Source organism: Beta vulgaris, chromosome 4 (genome assembly GCF_026745355.1).
Source record: "Beta vulgaris subsp. vulgaris cultivar EL10 chromosome 4, EL10.2, whole genome shotgun sequence".
NCBI classification, from domain to species: domain Eukaryota; kingdom Viridiplantae; phylum Streptophyta; class Magnoliopsida; order Caryophyllales; family Amaranthaceae; genus Beta; species Beta vulgaris.
The window spans coordinates 1767749-1786963 of record NC_079205.1 but is presented as its reverse complement, the minus strand read 5'-3'; the positions used below and the strand labels follow the sequence as shown (position 1 = coordinate 1786963).

The 19215-nt window shown below is 36.1% G+C and overlaps 2 protein-coding genes across 3 annotated transcripts; one reads left to right on the top strand and one right to left on the bottom strand.

Moving 5' to 3' along the window:
* Positions 1-573: 573 nt before the first annotated feature.
* On the top strand, positions 574-3161 carry LOC104891781 (uncharacterized). Its single transcript, XM_010677536.4, has one exon. It carries the CDS (start codon positions 714-716, stop codon positions 2976-2978), a length of 2265 nt encoding a protein of 754 aa, XP_010675838.1. The 5' UTR covers positions 574-713; the 3' UTR covers positions 2979-3161.
* A 2184-nt stretch (positions 3162-5345) lies between these two features.
* Positions 5346-17440, bottom strand: LOC104891782 (putative disease resistance protein At4g19050). Of its 2 annotated transcripts, XM_010677537.4 has the most exons (3): positions 17255-17440; positions 16885-17130; positions 5385-8191 (listed from the first exon to the last, which is right to left on the bottom strand). In XM_010677537.4, the coding sequence occupies exons 1-3, from the start codon at positions 17262-17264 to the stop codon at positions 5820-5822; spliced, it is 2628 nt and encodes an 875-aa protein (XP_010675839.1). In that variant the 5' UTR covers positions 17265-17440; the 3' UTR covers positions 5385-5819. The 2 variants fall into 2 exon arrangements, with proteins under 2 accessions (XP_019104712.1, XP_010675839.1); XM_019249167.3 differs by lacking the exon at positions 17255-17440 and having other exon boundaries at positions 5346-8211; positions 16885-16998.
* Between the last annotated feature and the right edge of the window lie 1775 nt (positions 17441-19215).

Below are 19215 nucleotides of genomic sequence, written 5' to 3'. Positions count from 1 at the left end.
GGAAATAAGTAGATCTGAACTTTTGCTAAACGAAGAGGAATCCTTCCGTATATGAAGCAGAGCATTCAGGTACTAAGTTTTTACTAAAATTTGCGGTTGACTTTAATTTAGAGCAGGATACTGTTGTAGTGTTGTAAAATGTAGATTACTAATATGCAGAAAATCAATAACTTTTGCCTTGATACTTCAATGTCAATATTTCACATCCAACATTAATTTAGGATTTTATTCATAAGAGAATTGATTTTATGAGTTAAGTTCATAATAGAAATCGGATCTTGTATAAATCATTACGCTTATGAGCTCATTTACACCCGAAAAATCTTCATGTATACAAGTCTGATTAATTTGTTGGATATTAAATTCTTGTCATTTGAGTGAATGTCACTTAGCTAATTACTAACTGCTTATGTTCATATAGCAGATGAAAAATTGAAGCTGCATCCTTAAAGAGATCTAGCTCATCAGAATATACTCCCTCCGGTTATTATTAGTTTACCCCTTTCTTTTACACAGGGTTTTAGGAGAAATAATATTGTGGGTCATAGAAAGAAAGAAAAACTATTATTTTATATTAAAGTCGAATATATGTGTGATGAAAAGTTAGTAGCCACATTCCAAAAATAGAAACAAAAGAAAGGGGTAAACTAATAAAGGATATCCCAAAAAGGAATACGGGTAAACTAATAAAGACCGGAGGGAGTAATTTAGAAATGGCGCCTGCCATTGTTGAAGAGGCAGAGAAACTATGGGAAATTTGGAACATCCGTGTTTGCATACTTTTAAGCTTCTTCATTCAAATTTGCTTAACTTTTCTTGCACCTTTGAGGAAACGCCACAGAAAGATGAGCTTTCCCATTTGGATACTATACTTGTTAGCGGATACAGTTGCACTTTACACCATTGGTTCGATCTCTAATAGCTCTGCCACCTCAAGCACAGATGATATCTTTATTTTTTGGTCACCTTTCTTACTAGTCCATCTTGGAGGACCCGATACAATCACCGCTCTTGCTCTCGAAGATAACGAGCTTTGGCTCCGACATCTCCTCCAGCTTGCAACTCAATCAGCAGGCACCATTTACCTTTTCTACAAAGCATTTCGGACAAACTCTGGGGATGATCATCTGTTGATTGCTGCAATTATTATGTATGTCAATGGATGTGTCAAGTACCTTGAAAGAACTACCTCTCTGTACTTGGCTAGCATGGACACATACCGGGAATCCCTGCTAGGGAAACCTGATGCTGGTCCAAATTACGCAGCCCTTATGGAAGAATATGCTTCTAGGAAAGCTGCTAATATCCCAGTAGACATCAAATCTAACTTAGAAACGGTTGCTCACATTAGCAGTACTAATGCTAATGTGGTGGGTGATTGTGAGACGGGATCTGTAGATCATTGTGCTCGGACTAAGGAGATGGAGTTGGTTCAACAAGCACATGAACTGTATCTAAAATTTAGAGGCCTTATAGCAGATACAATGTTCACCTTTAAAGAACGTATTGAAAGCCGTGAGTTCTTCCTAGGCAAAATTAAAAATGGCAATCAAGCATTTAAAATCATCCAAATCGAGCTCAATTTCTTGTTTGACGTGTTTTATACTAAGGTAAATACATTACAAAGAGCGCGTGGAATCACTCGTGTCTTTTCCTCTGTTTCTGTCACTGCTTCATGCTTGCTGTTCTACTTCATGAGTACACACAACTACCGTAAGCTAGATGTATACATCACTTATGTGTTGTTAGGAGGTGCTCTTTTCATGGAAGTAATAGCTGTTATTATGCTCTCTTTCTGTGATTGGGCTGTTGTTGCTGCAATAGAAAGTGCTAAGAGATGGTGCAAGGCCCCTCTCTCTGTTACTTTACTAGAGTTTTGGTTAAGGCACCGTCCTCGAAGATGGTCTGAGGAGATATCACAGTATGATTTGCTCTACCATTGCCTAAATGACCATTCTACAATTGTGAATATCCTGCTTCTAAAGCGCGTCAAAGATGTGGCAGAAGACTTCTTATACATTTCGAGAATTAATTTCGACAATGATATAGGAAACCTTCTTTATATGGAGCTAAAGATCAAAGCTACAGCAGCTGAAACAACAGAGGATGCAAAGAAAGCTTGTGAAGCTAGAGGAGATCTTGTTTTTTCGCCTGACGAATTTGCTGATTACTCAAACATCTTACGCCCTTGGACGTTAGATATTGACTATGATGAGAGTCTTCTCATATGGCATATTGCAACAAATTTGTGCATTTTGAATAATCCTAGAAAAGATGATTGTGAAAGAAAACAGTCAGAGTTATGCTGCAAGTTCCAGAAGTACAGCAGGATGCTTGGAAATTATATGATGTATCTCTTAATCATGAAGCCTTCTATGACTTCTTCGGTAGCAGGAATTGCACAAGTTCGACTTCAGGACACATGTGAGGAAGCCAAAAAATTTATACATAGGAAATTACCACAGGAAGAAATTGGGAAGTGGGCTAAAGTGGAGCGATTTTTCATCAAGTGTTTATTTTGGCCTTATGGTATGATAAAAGATTTGATGAACAATTGCAATAGTTGTAGGGAGAGAACTCCTGAGGCTAAAAAGAAGAAGGATTCAAAGCTCGTCGATAGTAGGCTTCCACAACTTTGTAGGAAAATACTTGACGTGAACACGGAATGGAAACCGGTAGAAGTGAAAGGTGACAGGAGCAAATCAGTTCTGTTTGATGCGTGTAGGTTGGCAAAGGAATTGATTGAGATAGGAAAGAAGCGCGGCGAGGAGAAACAATGGGAGGTGACATTTAAGGTATGGGTAGAGCTGTTGTGCTATGCTGCTAGCCGCAGCAAACCTACTGCTCATCTTGCACAACTGCGGGAGGGTGGAGAAGTTATAACATTGGTTTGGTTATTGATGGCTCATCTTGGGTTAGGGGAGCAATTTCGTATTAATAAGGGAACTGGGTGGGCAAAACTTATTGTTAGAAAATGATCAGGTTATTCTAAATTTTGTCCCATGAATTAATATATATGTAGGCTATGTTTAGTTCACCTGAAATTTTCTAATCTGAACTTATCTGATCTGATCTGAACTTATTTTTTCTGATCTGATCTGATCTGAACTTATTTTTTCTGATTACAAGATCTTATCTTTTAGATTTTTCTCAATATATAAGAAAAATATAGTCATGTGGGGTCTTGTTTGATTCGTCTCAATGAGTACTTTATTAATATTCAATTATTATAATTTTTACTAATATGTAATGAAAGATATAATGATTTTTAAATATAAGCATGACCTGAACTGATATGATCTGAACTTATTTTTTTCTGATCTGATCTGATCTCATGTAATATGTACTATTTTAGATTAAACATGATTTTGTGTTACCAATTTATAAAAGGTGGGTAGCTAATAGAAAATTCGCGTCTCAGTAGACTTCTTTGTGTTCTAAAACAGCAAATTTGTGAGAAACAACTTTTAAATAACATAATTTTTTGTCCAAAACATTACCTTCTGATAAAGAGTTCTGGAAAACTATCTTTTGGAGTTTTGGTGGTAAAAACGTACCATTCATTGAATTGAAGATATCATTTTTGTTAATTTTATTACTTCCTCCGTTCTTTAAAATTTGCAACATTTGCATATTACACGCTATCTAATACATTATTTTAATCCTTAATATCTTCAATTTTGTATAGATAATTATAAAAAGTTGATATTACAAAAGTGTATATTAATACGGATCAAATAATATCTCACTTCGCTATATTTTCTCTTATACATTGTTAGGATTTTATTTTAATACCGCAAGTGTACGGTGTTGTAGCACATACGGGTCATACTCAGGGAGGTGCAAGATTAATCACTACTTGATTTTAGATCACAAAATAGTTACATGATCCAAAAATGAAGAATAATCTATAAACTAAAGGCTTAACTAATGACAAAATATGGCAGACTATATGAATATGATAATTGAAGCACTGAGATTAAGTATCGATCATCACTAATATGAATTGATCAAAATATAACTCACATCCTAGTTATTCAATTATAGCTAAGGCGAGATTGACATTCCCTTATGACTCAGTAATAAAGCACAGTTGCGAACCGAAACTAGATACTCGGTCATTCCTCAATACCTAGAACTCACTTTCATGATAGCAAAAGGCCTAACTAGCATGCATGTCTCCTATTTTCATGGTTTACACACATGATTAGAAGCATTAAGAACCAATATCAAATAATTATCAATTCTAGTTCTCACCTATTTTCATGGGAGAATTCAAATCAATAACAAGATTATCTAAATTAACACTCAACTTTCGTTGATGAGCTCAATAAATAAAATAACAATTTACCATCGAACAAATATTCCTAATTTCAACTCCAACTCTTGTTGGTAATATAAAAATAAGGCTAAATCAAGATGCACAATTGACAATAACATCAATCTTATCGAACCTTAAACATATAATTCAATAACATGAGAATTAGAGAAGATCTTATATGATCAATCCATACTATGGATCAACTCAATCCTAGATAAAAAAAGACTACTCACTAATCAGAGCAAAAAGAGCAATAAACATAAGAGAAAACATAATTAAAATAATAATAAAGAGAAGATGAGAGAATAAAACTTGATTGAATTGAAGATAAATATGAAAGCTTGAATCTCCAAAGTAGCAATAGAAAACAAACTAGGGCATAAACTAGAGAGAAAACTAGAAAGGAAAAATATAGCGTGATATTGAAAAGTGAGTAAATGTTGTCCTACTACTCTAATTAGAAAACCTCTAATATATACTTCTAACTCCTAATACTAGTAAGGAACCAAATTACAAGATAAGCCAGCAAAATAAATCATTAAATGGCCAAAATTATCAAAACCGTGTGCGTGCTCTCAATCGCAATAGGCGCAGGAGAGGAGTTTAGGGTAAGCCGGCTTTGTTTGCTTCCTTCAGGTCTGGTGGATTGTGGTGTTATGACTAATTCATATGAATAAATAGCGAGTAAGAAGTTTGTGGCAGACTGGGCCAACTTTTAAAGCCCATATCTCTCGTAATACAACTCACCTTGGGTCGTACGACCTATCGTTAAAAAGATCTTCAAGCCTACTTCCAATGCTGCTGGAATCAACCCAATATCAACATTGAGTCAGAAGTTATGGATAAGAGAGTGAAAATGACTCGATTTTCGCAATTCTATCAATGAATTCCAACTCCAATGTAGCTCCAATTTGCACTCAAATACATCCAAAAATGATCCTTATCGATCAATGTAGCTTACTTCCAATTGCTCCTAAGTACTCAAGCTTGTCCAATAATACTCCAATTATGTTCTCGATACCTGAAATTCATCAAAGAATACGAAAAACGCACAAGAGGAGAAATATATTGCAGATTAAGTAATAGCATGCAATTATAAACTACAATGTACCTAAATGCTCCTAGAATCCAACCTAAATGCAACTAAAACCTATATAAATATACGACACATCGTACATTTGTGACAAAATATGGAATAAAGTTAGTGGATGAATAGTGGTTACTATGTAAAATGTAAATGTTGCATCCTGTTAAAGCAAGGATGAAGTATCTCTTAAAAAATAGCACAAGATGATGCTAAAATTATTATGTTTTACAAGAATGCACATTACTCTATATGAGTATATCACGGGAATAAATGTACTATATATTTTACAGGAATGAATGCATTAAGTGAAACCAAATTGGTTAAAAACCCTATTATAGAAGTATTTAATCAGGAAATGTAATTGATCAGAAACAAAATACATTGAAGTAATATTATTATACTGAAATTGGCTTAACTTCTCAAGATTGTAACATCATCAAACTTTCCATTATCCAACAACGTTTCCAGAGCATTACAGCCCCGCAGATCAATAAGTAGAAGATTGATCAGTCTATCCATTTCAGGCAATGACTGCAGTAATTCACACCCTTTCAAGATAAGCTTTCGTAAGCTCTCCAAACCAGAAAGTGGTGGCAGTATTTTAATTTTGGTGTTAGAAAGGAATATCTCTTGCAGGGATTCCATGTCTTGAAAAGAAGCATTGATTTTCTCCAACTGAACGACATCTGAAACATCCAACACGCGAAGGTTTTTCGCGCCTTCTATGGGTGGTAACTCTGTAAGCTGACAACCCTTCAAACAAAGATATATGAGCTTGCTAGTATTTCTCAAAGGAGGAATTGTACGAATCATAGTGCTCGAAAGATCGAGTTTTCTTAATGAATCACCGGTTGGGAGGTAGTTTACCTCCCCAACATCATCTAGCGCATTACAACCTGAGGCATCGATGACTTCAAGTTTTGTTAATGTGGTAAGTGACCCAATTTTTTTTAACTGTAGGCAGTTTTTTACCAAGAGATGAGTTAGATTCTGGAGTTTCATGAGGCCAGATAATTCCTCAATGTTTGTCTCCGAAAGATCTAACATCTCCAATTTCGGAACATCTTCAAAATAACCAATGTTCTTATCCAATGACTTGAACTTGGAACCATAAAGATCAAGCACCTTAAGTTTCTCTAGACCATTAACGTCTGGGAAAGTCTCCAACTGAGTGCACTTTCTCATAAATAGATACTCTAGTTTTCTTAGTTCGGTGCGAGATGATGGCCTTGGAAAAGATTTAATTGGAGTACCGGACATATTAAGGATTTGAAGACTGTTGAATTTGGCAAAAAGATCCTTAGGAATATGCTCGTTTAAGCTAGTTCCAGATATCTCAAGATGAGTTAATGCCCAAAGAGATCCAATACTGTGTAAGTTCTTCAAGCAACAATCCTTTAGAATCAGAACTTTGAGTAGATGATCCATCCACATTAAATCTTCGAGCTCCATATGTGAAAGAGACACGATATGTGGTTTGTAATCATAGCCTGTTATAATACTCTTAAAAATTGTATCATTTTCTTTTCTTTTATCTTCTTTAAAGATCTCATTTCCTTGGAGGATAAGTGTTTTCATGATGATAGAGTCCTTATCTCCCCAATCTTTTTTACTTATTGTTGCTATGCCACCATTCATACGCTTCACATTGCCCCCGCCATCTAACTTCTCGAAGATACAGGGATATCTAAACCGAGGTTCTTCACATAAATCAGGAAAAATGTAATTTGCAAAGTTAAATCCTGCTCTTTCCAAAACAACATCACCAACCTCTCGCTCCCCTAGCAAACCGGCATCAAGAAGGTCCGTCAAGATAACATGACCCTCTATATAAGCTTTTTCGAGGGTAGTTGTACTATCATCCAAGTACCCTTCTAATATCCAATACATTATCAGAAGATTATAATTGATACTTGCAGCCTTCTTCAAATACACCCAACTAAGCCAAAAGCATCTACGGAGTGAAATGTTATTGGTGAACTTATTAAAACCACTCCAACAGCCAAGCATCCAATAATCATCAACCTGTTTCTTTGCCTCTATGATGGCTAGTTTCTTTATAAGATCATCTGCCGCATTCTCTAGAGCATACGATAGCACATTACGTGTGAACACGACTGCAGCAGGCAAATAGTTGCATCTTTTAACAATCTCTTCAAGATCATTATTGCTTACAATGTGATTATTGTTCCAACTCCTCTGAAACAAATCCTTTGATTCCCACAATGTCAAAGAATTTATCTCTACAGCAACACTGCGTCTACCGTAGCTGTTATCTCCAATTAAGTCATTGTTAATTGTCATCATATCATCAACTGCAAGCTTCGTCACTAAAATCTTGGATATATTCCGCTCTCCAAACTTAAGCATTTCTTTCAGCATAAACATAACTAATCTTTCACTTATCTTTGGATCATCTAAGCTCAATACTAGTAGATATCTTCTTCCTTTTAGCTTTTGCTTCAAGATATCAAGGATATTTTTCTCCATGTTGTCACCATGGAGATGGTATTCAGTACTAGCAAGATCCTGCTGTGTTGATAGTTGAATTACTATATTTTTATACAATGCATTAGTATTATGATAATCTGGGTGTTCTCTATTGAGATTAATCAAGATTGTGACATCAACAATGTTCTTAAAGACGGCATGTTTCATCACTTCTTTTGCTATCCATGTTTTCCCGACACCATGTTTCCCGTGAAGAACAACTTTGTAAACGTCCTCCATCTCCAAGTGTGCAACAATTTCTTCTATCAATTCTCTCCTAGACTTTGCTTCATCTGTGAGCGAAAAATAATCTCTTTTAAACAAAAAAAAAAAACAGATTCAAATAAACTAGCAATTAAGGAGAGCACTGTATGATTAAATCAATGTGAGCATGGATCACCCCTCAAAAAAAAAAAAGTAAGTATGGATCAACATAGAAATTATTAATTGTACCAATGATGGTTGTTATTTTCGAATATTACTACTTCTCAGTCATAATGAAATTATGAAAAGATCAATCCTAATTCCCATTAACTTTTCTCATTAGCTTTTAGCTCTTTTACCCAAAACATGGCGCTATTTGTCATTCAATAGCTAAGAGTCAACTCGTTTGTGTTTTTTCTAATATATCGAACAGAGTAACAGTAAGCTCATTCTACCAAAAATGTTTCCGGATCTTTAATGTACATCTTTTACCATCAATATTTTTAAGTGAAATATGAGAGATAAATCATGAAAAACTACAAACATAATCCATAACATTTGGGCCAAATCCAATAAGTGAAAATTTGGATATTCACTTAAAACACAAGATGAAGGACTTATTTGTGCAACAAGTGGGCTGGACTAGAGCTGTCAATTCAGTTACTCGAATCGGGTTCAGGTCGGGTCATCTCAGGTTTCAGGTCATGTTCGGTCAGGTCGCCGTGTCAGGTCATTAAATCAAACAGGTCGGGTGCAGGTCGAGAACGGTCATAATTCGGTCAGGTCTGTCTCGGTTCATTTCTTCTTTCGGGTTCGGTCAGGTTCGGCGCGGTCAATTTCGGGACAGGTCATCTTTCGTGATTATGTGGTGTCGGGTCGGGTTTATAGCAGGTTTGTAGCAGGTGCTTTCAGGTTCAGTCATGCATGGGTCGGATACTTATCAGGTGAGGACAATAGCGGTTTGGGTCAGTTCGAGTCGGGTTCAGGTTGGTAGTTATCGGGTATACCATACTTGGTTTCAGTCACTTTCGGGTCGCTTCGAGTATGGATCAGGTCATGACTTTTGTCTGGCGTTGCTTAATTTGTATCATTATTTAAGATTTCATTGAAAATCAATGCTTGAATAGTTCATCTAGTTATATGCCTTTTTATAGTAGTGTTAGTTTATGATTTATGTTACTATGTCGTGAAATCAAAGACAAGTCGAGTTATCAACAATCAACAAGTCGGGTAAAATCGGGTAACATTAGAACCAAGTCACGTAAAATAATGTACCGGTTCACAACAGGTCTAGTCAAATCAGGTAACGGGTCGCAACAGGTCGGGTTAATGACAAGTTATGTCGAGTTATAATCAGTTTCAGGTTCTAATCGGGTCAGGTGTCGAATCGGGTTCATATCATTGTCAGGTCGGGTCATTTCAGTTATCGGTCTTTTTTGGGCAGGTATCGGTTCAGGTTCAGGTAAAAGAGTATCGGGTCAAGAGCAGGTATCAGTTATTATCAGGTCGGGTACAGGTCAGGTTTCAGGTGACCTGTTTTGCCAAAATTTCAGGTGCAAGTCAGTTACAGGTCATTACAGGTTCAGGTCGGGTTATCAGATCAGGTCATTTTTTGACAGCTCTAGGCTGGACCCACAACATAATTGTCCCTTACTGGGATGTTTTCATTACATCGAGGAAAAATTATCTCAAATAAGTTAACGTTTGCATGGTATTTTTAAATTAAGTCATCTTTTGGATTATTTCTGAATAAATCATCATTGTATCTATATTAACTTTTATTAAGCTATATGCATATCTTACCTACAACAATAGGTAATAACAAGTTAATTGTTGATTTTTCCATAAAAAAAACAGGTTAATTATTGATATCACATTGACTATTTCACTTTCACTATGGTTACCTCCAAAAAAAACAATTAACCCCGGATCTCGAAAAGCCTCTATTTTCTTCTTCCTCCTCGAAAAACTCTTTTACCTTCAAACACTCAACAATGGCGTCCTTAAACCCATAAATCCTCCTAATAAAACTCCTCCAATTTATGAACACAAACATCAAACCCACTGGGGAACATCGCCCTACTCTTCTTCCGGTCATTAGAAGTCTTGCTTCCCACTTTATCAAATTCTCTCTCCTCTCAAATTCCACCAACAACAATCAAGGTATGAGAGTTTCACTCGCTAAGGTGGTTTTCAGCATTTCGCAATCTGATCTCCACCGCACATACCATGCATATTCCAAGCATTATTTACCATATATTATTAAAACTCGGGTCCTTCATCCACATGGGCTCGAAAAATTATTCATAGTGTTTATAAACAAGTTCACTCTTCTTTGATTAATACAGCGACCCCCAAACTTTTCGATTTCGGTTGTCACCTCATTAAAGTCTCCTAGGACGAGCCATGGGAGGTTCAAATTTTTCGAAAAATTTTCAAATCCTCCCATAGTTTTTCCTAATTTGGAATTTTGGGCTTGCATATATTGAAGAAAGAACAAAGGGGGTTTTACAGGATATTACCTTCACTAGCGCATGCAGCCCCTGCCTATGTTCCCCTAGATGTTCATGTTCACTCGTTGAGCATTCCAGAGGAGCAATATTCCTCTAGCGAAACCCACCGGTTCCACAAAATAGGACGAGTCAAATGGGAGGTCTTTCTGAACAATCTTAGTGTTTCTCTAACTAACCCAAGTTTCAATGAAAATAACAATGTCCGGGTGATAATTAATGACCAAGAGGCGAAGGTTTGGTTTAAAACTCACCCTTCCAATGCCTCTAGTATTCCAGAGAATGACTGACATATCAAAGGGAAAGTGGCGCTTGCGCTTTAGGTTGCGAAACACCTCCGAATCTTTGGATTTCCAGGGTAACACTCGTTCTCGAGTTTCCGGTCAAATCCACAGATCTCTTATTGGATTGAGTTCGATTACGCCCCCTTGGTCCATTTCATCATTTGTCCTCTTCCCATTCTGCCGAGATGGTCAGTTATTTCATCATTGGTAGAATGGTTGCTACAGCCAGAGCATTGGAGGAACTTAGAGTCTTGGTCGTGACCCGATTGAATCGGACTTTTAGTTGAGGTCTCCAATGAGATAGCAGTGGGGTGGGATCCAGCCACGGCCCGAATAGGTGTAAGAGTTGTCTATCGTTTGAGTATGCTTCTTCCCCTCGGTGGAGGATCCCCTCTAGCAGTAGTTTGGGTACTAGTGGAGAGCAGTACCACGTTATTGAATTGGGGGAGGTGAGCAGGATAAAATTCGCTTCCCCCGAGACATACATTTCCAACTTCTTTATAATATCCTTCCTTCTTTTCTAGATATAGGATCAATTGGTTCACCTTGGTTAAGGAAATCGTGTTGATCTCTTTGCTCTCTCTTATTAGATAATCAACAATCAAAGGTGACGTCTCGGGTTTTAGCAGGAGGGTAGGTCGAAGAAGTGATAATGGGTCTAGAGGTGTCATCAAAATTATCCTCGGAGGAGATGGGGACGGGGATGATTAGGGCGATAGTAGTGGAGGTTAGGGTGGGATCACTTTTGAGGCTTCCTCCATTTCGGGGGAGCGAACCAGGTTTTCTTGGGTTGTGTTTGAGTTTTGGGGGGGGGGGAATGTTTTTTTAATGAGGCGAGCAAGAATGTTTATCTGAACTAGGGTTCTTGTTGGTGTTTTGGGGAGGAGTTTTTGAGTTCTTTGGATGGAGAGCTCCATTGTGCCACACTACGGCTTGGGAGAGGGAAAAACTTTTGCACAATCTTCTTTGGAAGCAATTTGGCCATCATTTGACACATTAAACGGTATTTATTCTGAGGTGAGATTGGAGGGGGTAACCTAGGATTGGACAGGTTTGGAGGATTTTTTGATTGCACAGTAACTTCGCCGCTAACTTCGCCACTTTCTTTTACCAACATCTTCTCTAGGATCCATCTACTTTTAGGTCTTTTTTGTGAAATGTTAACCCTTTTTTGACTTTTTTTCAAGGACAGTTCCCCTTCATAATTCTCTTCCTCAGTTACTTTCCGGCAATAACGTACATGACTCCATGCTTCTGAGTCGTTTCCTTTCGGTTTGGACGAATCTTTATCTGGTCCATTGGTCACCCTTTTCGAGCACTTTTACCCTGAGTGGCCAAATTTTTTACATTTTCCGCAACACAACAAACCCTCTAGATATTCCAAGTTTTGGAAACATTTTCCTAACCACACTCCAAAGGGAGGGCTTGTGTTTTCCTTTACCAGAATCCCAAGCTTTGTAAAACGTCTTTTATCTCCCTGTAAGGTATGGATGCCAATCGTAATAGTTTCACCGATATCATTAACAATACTTGTTAAGATTTCTTTCCTATAGAATTATAATGGAAGTTGAGGTAGGCTGACCCATACAACTTCGGTGTTGAATTTCGCCTGGGACGGCTTGAAGCCTGGCACACACCGTTGCACCCAAAGATGAGTACCTTGGATAAACCATGGCCCATCCGCAAGAATTTTTTATCTTTCTTGTGAGGAGCACTTTAGAGCATAAAAGCCTTTCCCTATCGCTATGAGATCTTCCGTTGGATTTATAGCCCACAACTTGCTTATCTGACTTTTTAGGAATTTCTTTGAGAAGGACTTCCTTATAGTTTTACAAATTACAGCGAGCTACCATGGTTCACTTAAGTGCTCATATAAGTCTTTGGGTATAGGCACGAAGGTAGTGGGACCCAAGGATAGGTGGGGGGATACTGCTAAGGATAAAGGGTGGTCGGACGAGGGGATGTAGCCAGAGATGGCTGCTAGGTCTTTTTGAGTGGTAGAACTAGCACTTTGTCAAAGTAAGGGCATAGGATGAACAGGGGTAATGGGGGGGAGGGGCTAGCGGTAGGGGTTGAACATGGGTGGATGTTGGTGGGGTGGGGTCGCAATGGCTAGAGCTTTGGGGGTCGTGAGGGTGATTTGTGGTGGCACATTTATTATTTGAGGAGTTACTCTCTCTTTCCCTCCGTATTTTCTCTCTCTAACATTTTTCCACCTACGTTTCTCTCTGATCGTGACATCAATCTCATCATCTCCAACTGAATTCAATTGGGTCAATTTATTTATCTCAAACGCTTTTTATTCGACCCATCTTCTCCTGCTATTCCTTTCACTATTGAGATCCAACTCATTTTAGGGAGACACCCTTTTTCGAGTCATCGGACCCTTTAAGTATTAGGGTTTCTAGGGTTAATATGGTTATGGCTAGTTGTAATGCGGTTCTAATGAGGTTTCGTGTGTTGGTTGTTGAGCTTGATTTTCAGCATTTGCAAAGGATTTGTGATGGGATTTACTTTGATGAAACCGTGGATTCCGTCACTACTCCTTATGCTTTGGAGTTTGGACCGGGGGAACGAGATAATGTAATGGTAGTGGAAGAGGGAGAGAAAGTGGATCGAAAGCAAAGGATGAGGGAGCAAGATTTTAATGTTTGAGTTAATGGCAGGAGGGAGGGAGAGAGAGTGGGGTTAAAAGTCGGCTTGGGTAAGGTCATACATGCAGCTAAAAGATTCAATTACCGGTCAAACCAGTAAACAGTCATCTAACTTAATAAAAGTTAGGAAATTTTTTCACAAACCACCTTTTATAACCACTTTTTTGTGAGAAACCACCTTTTAAAAAAAGTGAGCATGCAACCACCTTTTTTCTTCCTTTTTTTGTTTGAAGCCACCACTTGCCAGAATCTGTTGGTTGACCTCAAATTTTCGGCATTGACCAACACGTATGTTGCACGTGAGGTCAGCAAACCCCCATTTCTTCCTTCTTCAGTTCTTCTCACTTCTTCCTCTCTTCTTCATCCATTAATTCTTACCCCTCCACACCACCACTGCCACCGTAACATGCCCCTGCTCCTCCATCCTCTCTTTGGCTACCTGCCATTATCGTCCTTTTTCTCTCCTTCTCTTGGTCCTTCGTTTTTCTTACACTTCAGATGTTGAACGAAATTTTTCGCTATTAACAACAAAAATGTAGTGACAAAAGAGTAGAGGAGTTTCCTGGAAAAAGAAGAAGAGGAGAGGAGAGAGATGAGAACGCAGTAGGTGGAGGGATTTTTGCAATTCGGTGGAGTAACGATGGTGAAGGTTAAATGATCGAATGTGCACGCACCATTAATGGAGAAATGAGGAGAGAGGGGGGAATGCAATAGTGAAGACTGAGTGGAAGTGGGCGCTGGCACTTGTTATGTGATGCATATGGTTGATGAATTGTGGATGGGTGGTCGGTGGTGGTGTGCAATGACGGTAAGGGGTGGGCATTGTAGGTGTTGGGACGCCAAAATGAAGTGACAAAGAAATGAGGAAGAAGAGATGGAGAAAGGAATGATGTTGATAATGGGGTTAATGCTTCAATTTCGGCAAGTGGTGGCTTCCAACCAAAAAAAGAACCATAAAGGTGGCAGTGTGCCCAAATATTTTTAAAAGGTGGTTTATCACAAAAAAGTGGTTATAAAAGGTGGAATCTGATAAATTTTCCTAACAGTTGATCATGCTAATTAAAAAGATAACTTAGCTTGCTCAAATAATCAAACGTTTGACTTATTTTAGAAATACCATCCAAAGATTAACTTATTTGATGCATTTTTTCCTTAAATCAATCTATATGTTGAGATATTCTTTCAAAGTTAAATTTCCGTTAGTATTGTTTATGGGTTTCCTAGAAGTTAGGATTAGTTGATAATTATAATCTAGTTTGTTGATTAGTGGTGGGTGGTTTTAAGTAAGTAGTGGACCACTATCACCACTATCCTAGTTACTTAGTTGCTTATTTTTAGGAATTAATTAATGTTACATTGCTTAGGATGTAGCCTATATAATAGGCAAGTTTGCTGTCATTTTTATTCAATGAAAAAGTATCCAATGAGTAGTTTTCTATTGTTTTAAGCTTCCTTCTGCTGCTATAGTTTTTATCCTCCTTATTTTAACATGATATCAAGAGTTTCGGGTTTTGATCCATTCTTGTTCTAGAAAAAAAAGCTCTTAAGTGTTTTTTTTAGTAGCGTATGTATGAGAAAGAACCTTGGGTGTAAACACAGTAAGGGACATTATGGCGAATACTAGTGTGAATTATTCATCTCAACGACCTACTGTTCCAATTTTCAAAGGGGAAAAATACCATATTTGGAGCATCAAAAGTCAAAATTTGTTTAGATCCCAAGAGTTATGGGATATTGTTGAGGGCAGGTATGACAAACCACAGGAGCCACCAGAGGCACTCGATAAAAAGTTACGTGAGAATCGAAAACTGGATGCAAAAGCTTTGTTCCTCATCCAATCCGCATTGGATGATGACATTTTTCCTCGAATTTCGGCTGTGTTGTCATCCAAACAAGCATAGGACATATTGAAGAAGGAGTATAAGAGTGACAATAAGGTAATTTCTGTTAAGTTGCAAACTTTACGTGATAATTTTGACTCTCTTTCTATGGAAAAGAAAGAATCGGTGCAAGAGTATTTGTCAAGGGTGTCTAGCATAGTGAATTAAATGAGGTCGTTTGGTGAAGTTATTAGTGACTCCACCTTTGTGCTTAAAGTGTTAAGGAGTCTAACTAATAAATTTACTCATGTGGTTGCTGCAATAGAGGAGTCCAAAGATATGTCCTCTTATGGGTTTGATGAGTTAATGGGATAGATCCCTTTTAGCGCATGAAGATAGAATTTCAAGATCTTATGAATAAAGAGTAGAAAAGGCTTTTCATGTGCAAGAAAAGTTCTTGAAGTGAAATCTGATGAAAATGGTGGAGATCGTAGTCATGGTATAGGCGGTTTCCGTGGTCGTGGTTATGCAAGAGGACAAGGTGGTCGAGGTGTAGATCAACGTCAGTCAAAGAGTAGCATTGAATGCTACTATTGCAATAGGTATGGACATGTTGAAGCTAAGTGCTGGGATAAACAAAGAGATGAGCAAGGTGAACAAAAAGAAACTTTGCTCAAAAGGTTGAAGAAGAAGAGAGCAAGCTCTTCTAAACTATGTTCATGTTAATATAGTGGGCGTGGCAGTGTGTGTGTAGCATTTGTGCCAAATATTGGCAAATGTCTTTGTGGAAGTAAGCAAACTCTTCCATGGTTAACGTCTAAGTGTTAACATTGTTGTGCTTCTTAAGTATTGTTGGCAGTATTAGAGTTTTTGGCAAGATGAAAAGGCCAAGTGTTGAACTTCCAAACATTGAAAGAAGGGCGTGTGTTGAGCTATTCTTTCAAAGTTAATTTTCTGTTAGTATTGTTTATGGATTCCTAGAAGTTAGGATTAGTTGATAATTTTCTTCTAGTTTGTTGATTAGTAGTGGGTGGTGTTAAGCAAGTAGTGAACTACTATCACTAATATCTTAGTTACATAGTTGCTTATTTTTAAGAATTAATTAGTGTTGCATTGCTTAGTATGTAGCCTATATAATAGGCAAGTTTGTTGTCATTTTTATTCAATGAAAAAGTACCCAATAAGTAGTTTTCTATTGTTTTAAGCTTCCTTCTGCTGCTAGAGTTTTTATCCTTCTTATTTCAACACTATATAAGTATTTACATAATTTAGCTTAACATAATTACGCAATAATACAATCTTTACGAAAACTAGAGAATATTTACATATATATTCTCTACCAGATTCTTCTAAGTTTTGAACTAAGATAATCGTCACATGAATTAACATAGATTATTACAAGATTTTCTAGATCTTTACTAATTTCCAACAACTATTGATTAGAAAATGCAAATTATCTCTTGTAAAAATGATCTCACACAAATAGTACAAGCTCATAACAAGGATAAGTGTACCTGGGTTTTCTTGTTCAGCAGTCGCCAAAGACGAGGCTTGAATCAGTACCGGTGGTGTATCAATGGCGAACTTTGATTGCTCGACTCGAACTTGAGCTTGATCAATGATCTGCTGCTCATGTTTATGCGTCTTTTTTGACTCATCTTCCAGTAGATGTAGATCCTTTTGCTTCAGCCTTCCTAGACAACTACCAAAACTGTATACTCTTTTTTGCTCACTTTCTTTCTTCTTACTTTGGAATAATCCTATACATTAATAACAAAATTATTAGTCATTATGAAGAATTTTACAATACGATAACATATAAATCTCACAATAAAAATATTCAAAAGTTGCACAAAGAGTAGATTTTGTGCAACTTTGACGTACCTTTCTTCATTTTTTTAACAAGTTCTCTCAATTACCGGAAAATTGATTGGAGCTATCTATCTATCTAATTGAAACATTTTGTTTTGACTTCACGTTGCAGCTACATGGAATCCCACCCCATATTCAATGTTCTAAAAGGTATTTCTTCAATAATTAGTATGTTTTTTATTAAAAGAAAAAGATTAGCTGTACTATAAAACATTAAGAAAGATGGGGAAAGACATGCCTTAAGTGCTGGCCATGTGCACAACGAATTGGGCATTAAAGATAATACTCCAACCCACCTCCCTTATTTTATTATAAGCTAAACACGATATCGAGATCTTTTCTGATCACGAATATGCTCTAAAGTCTATGTTAGCAATAAATGCAATCTTTAGAACTTAGGCTATGTTCAGTTCACCTTATTTTTGCTTATTTCAGATCTAATCAGATCAGATCAGAAAAAATAAGTTCAGATCAGAAAAATAAGTTCAGATCAGATCATGCTTATATTTAAAAACTCATTATTATTAAATATCTTTCATTACATATTAGTAAAAATTATAATAATTGAATATTAATAAAGTACTTATTGAGACGAATCAAACAAGACCCCACATGACTATATTTTTTCTATATATTGAGAAAAATCTAAAAGATCTCTCTAATTGTGACTAGTGTCAAGATTCTAAGTGAGAAAGATAAAAAAAATACAAAGGGAGTATTATTATTTACTAGTACATTTGTTCAAAAGTATTATTATTATTGTTGTTGTTGTTGTATTTATTAATTGTTAATATTGGTAATTATTGTTAATCCTGGTGTTACCATTATAAATGTCATTGTTATCATTATATTAAGTTATTTTGTTGTTATTAAATAATAGAAAATTAAAAGCCACGTGTTAAGAACATAAGATTGGCGCAAGAATAAGAAAATATAAAATATGATATCTCAAATTCATGACAACGAAACTACTAAGTTCGGATTACATTTCAAAATAAGCTAAGTGTGAGATACAAATTATAAATTTAGATTCGGTATACCTCTTCCTACCGAATTCCAAATCTCTCTAGCTATTTGAAGTTGCACGATTTTTATTTCTTTTTTGCTCAAGTCATAATTGTTTGCATATCTTATTTTATTTTATATGGAAAAAAAGAGTTGAGTTTGCCGACTTCTCAAGTGTGAAACATTTTTTTTTAAGGGAAAGTGTAAAACATTGTATAAGTGCTCTTATAAATTGATGACTTGAGTTATATAATTATTTTAGTATTAATAATAATAATTATGATTATAATTATTATTGTTGCTCTTATAATAATGATAACAATAATTATTATTATTAATAATAAAAGTTGTGTAAAAGTTGTAGTAGAAATAAAATGATAATAATAGTAATACTATAAAGAAGATCTTATAATGTATTGCATAATAATGATAATTTACAAAGTAATAATATAATAGTAATAATATATTTTATAAAAGATAAGATCTTGTAAATCAGATCAGATCAGATCAGATCAGATCAGAAAAAATAAGTTCAGATCAGATCAGATCAAAAAAAATAAGTTCAGATCAGATCAAATCAGATCAGATAAGTTCAGATCAGAAAATTTCAGGTGAACTAAACATAGCCTTAGGATTTGCTAGTTAAGACTATGTTTATTTCACCTGAAATTTTCTGATCTGAACTTATCTGATCTGACCTGATCTGATCTAAACTTATTTTTTCTGATCTGATCTGATTTACAAGATCTTATCTTTTAGATTTTTCTCAATATATAAGAAAAAATATAGTCACGTGGGGTCTTGTTTGATTCGTCTCAATGAGTACTTTATTAATATTCAATTATTATAATTTTTACTAATATATAATGAAAGATATTTAATAATAATAATAATAATGATTTTTAAATATAAGCATGATCTAATATGATCTGAACTGATCAGATCTGAACTTATTTTTTTGATCTGAT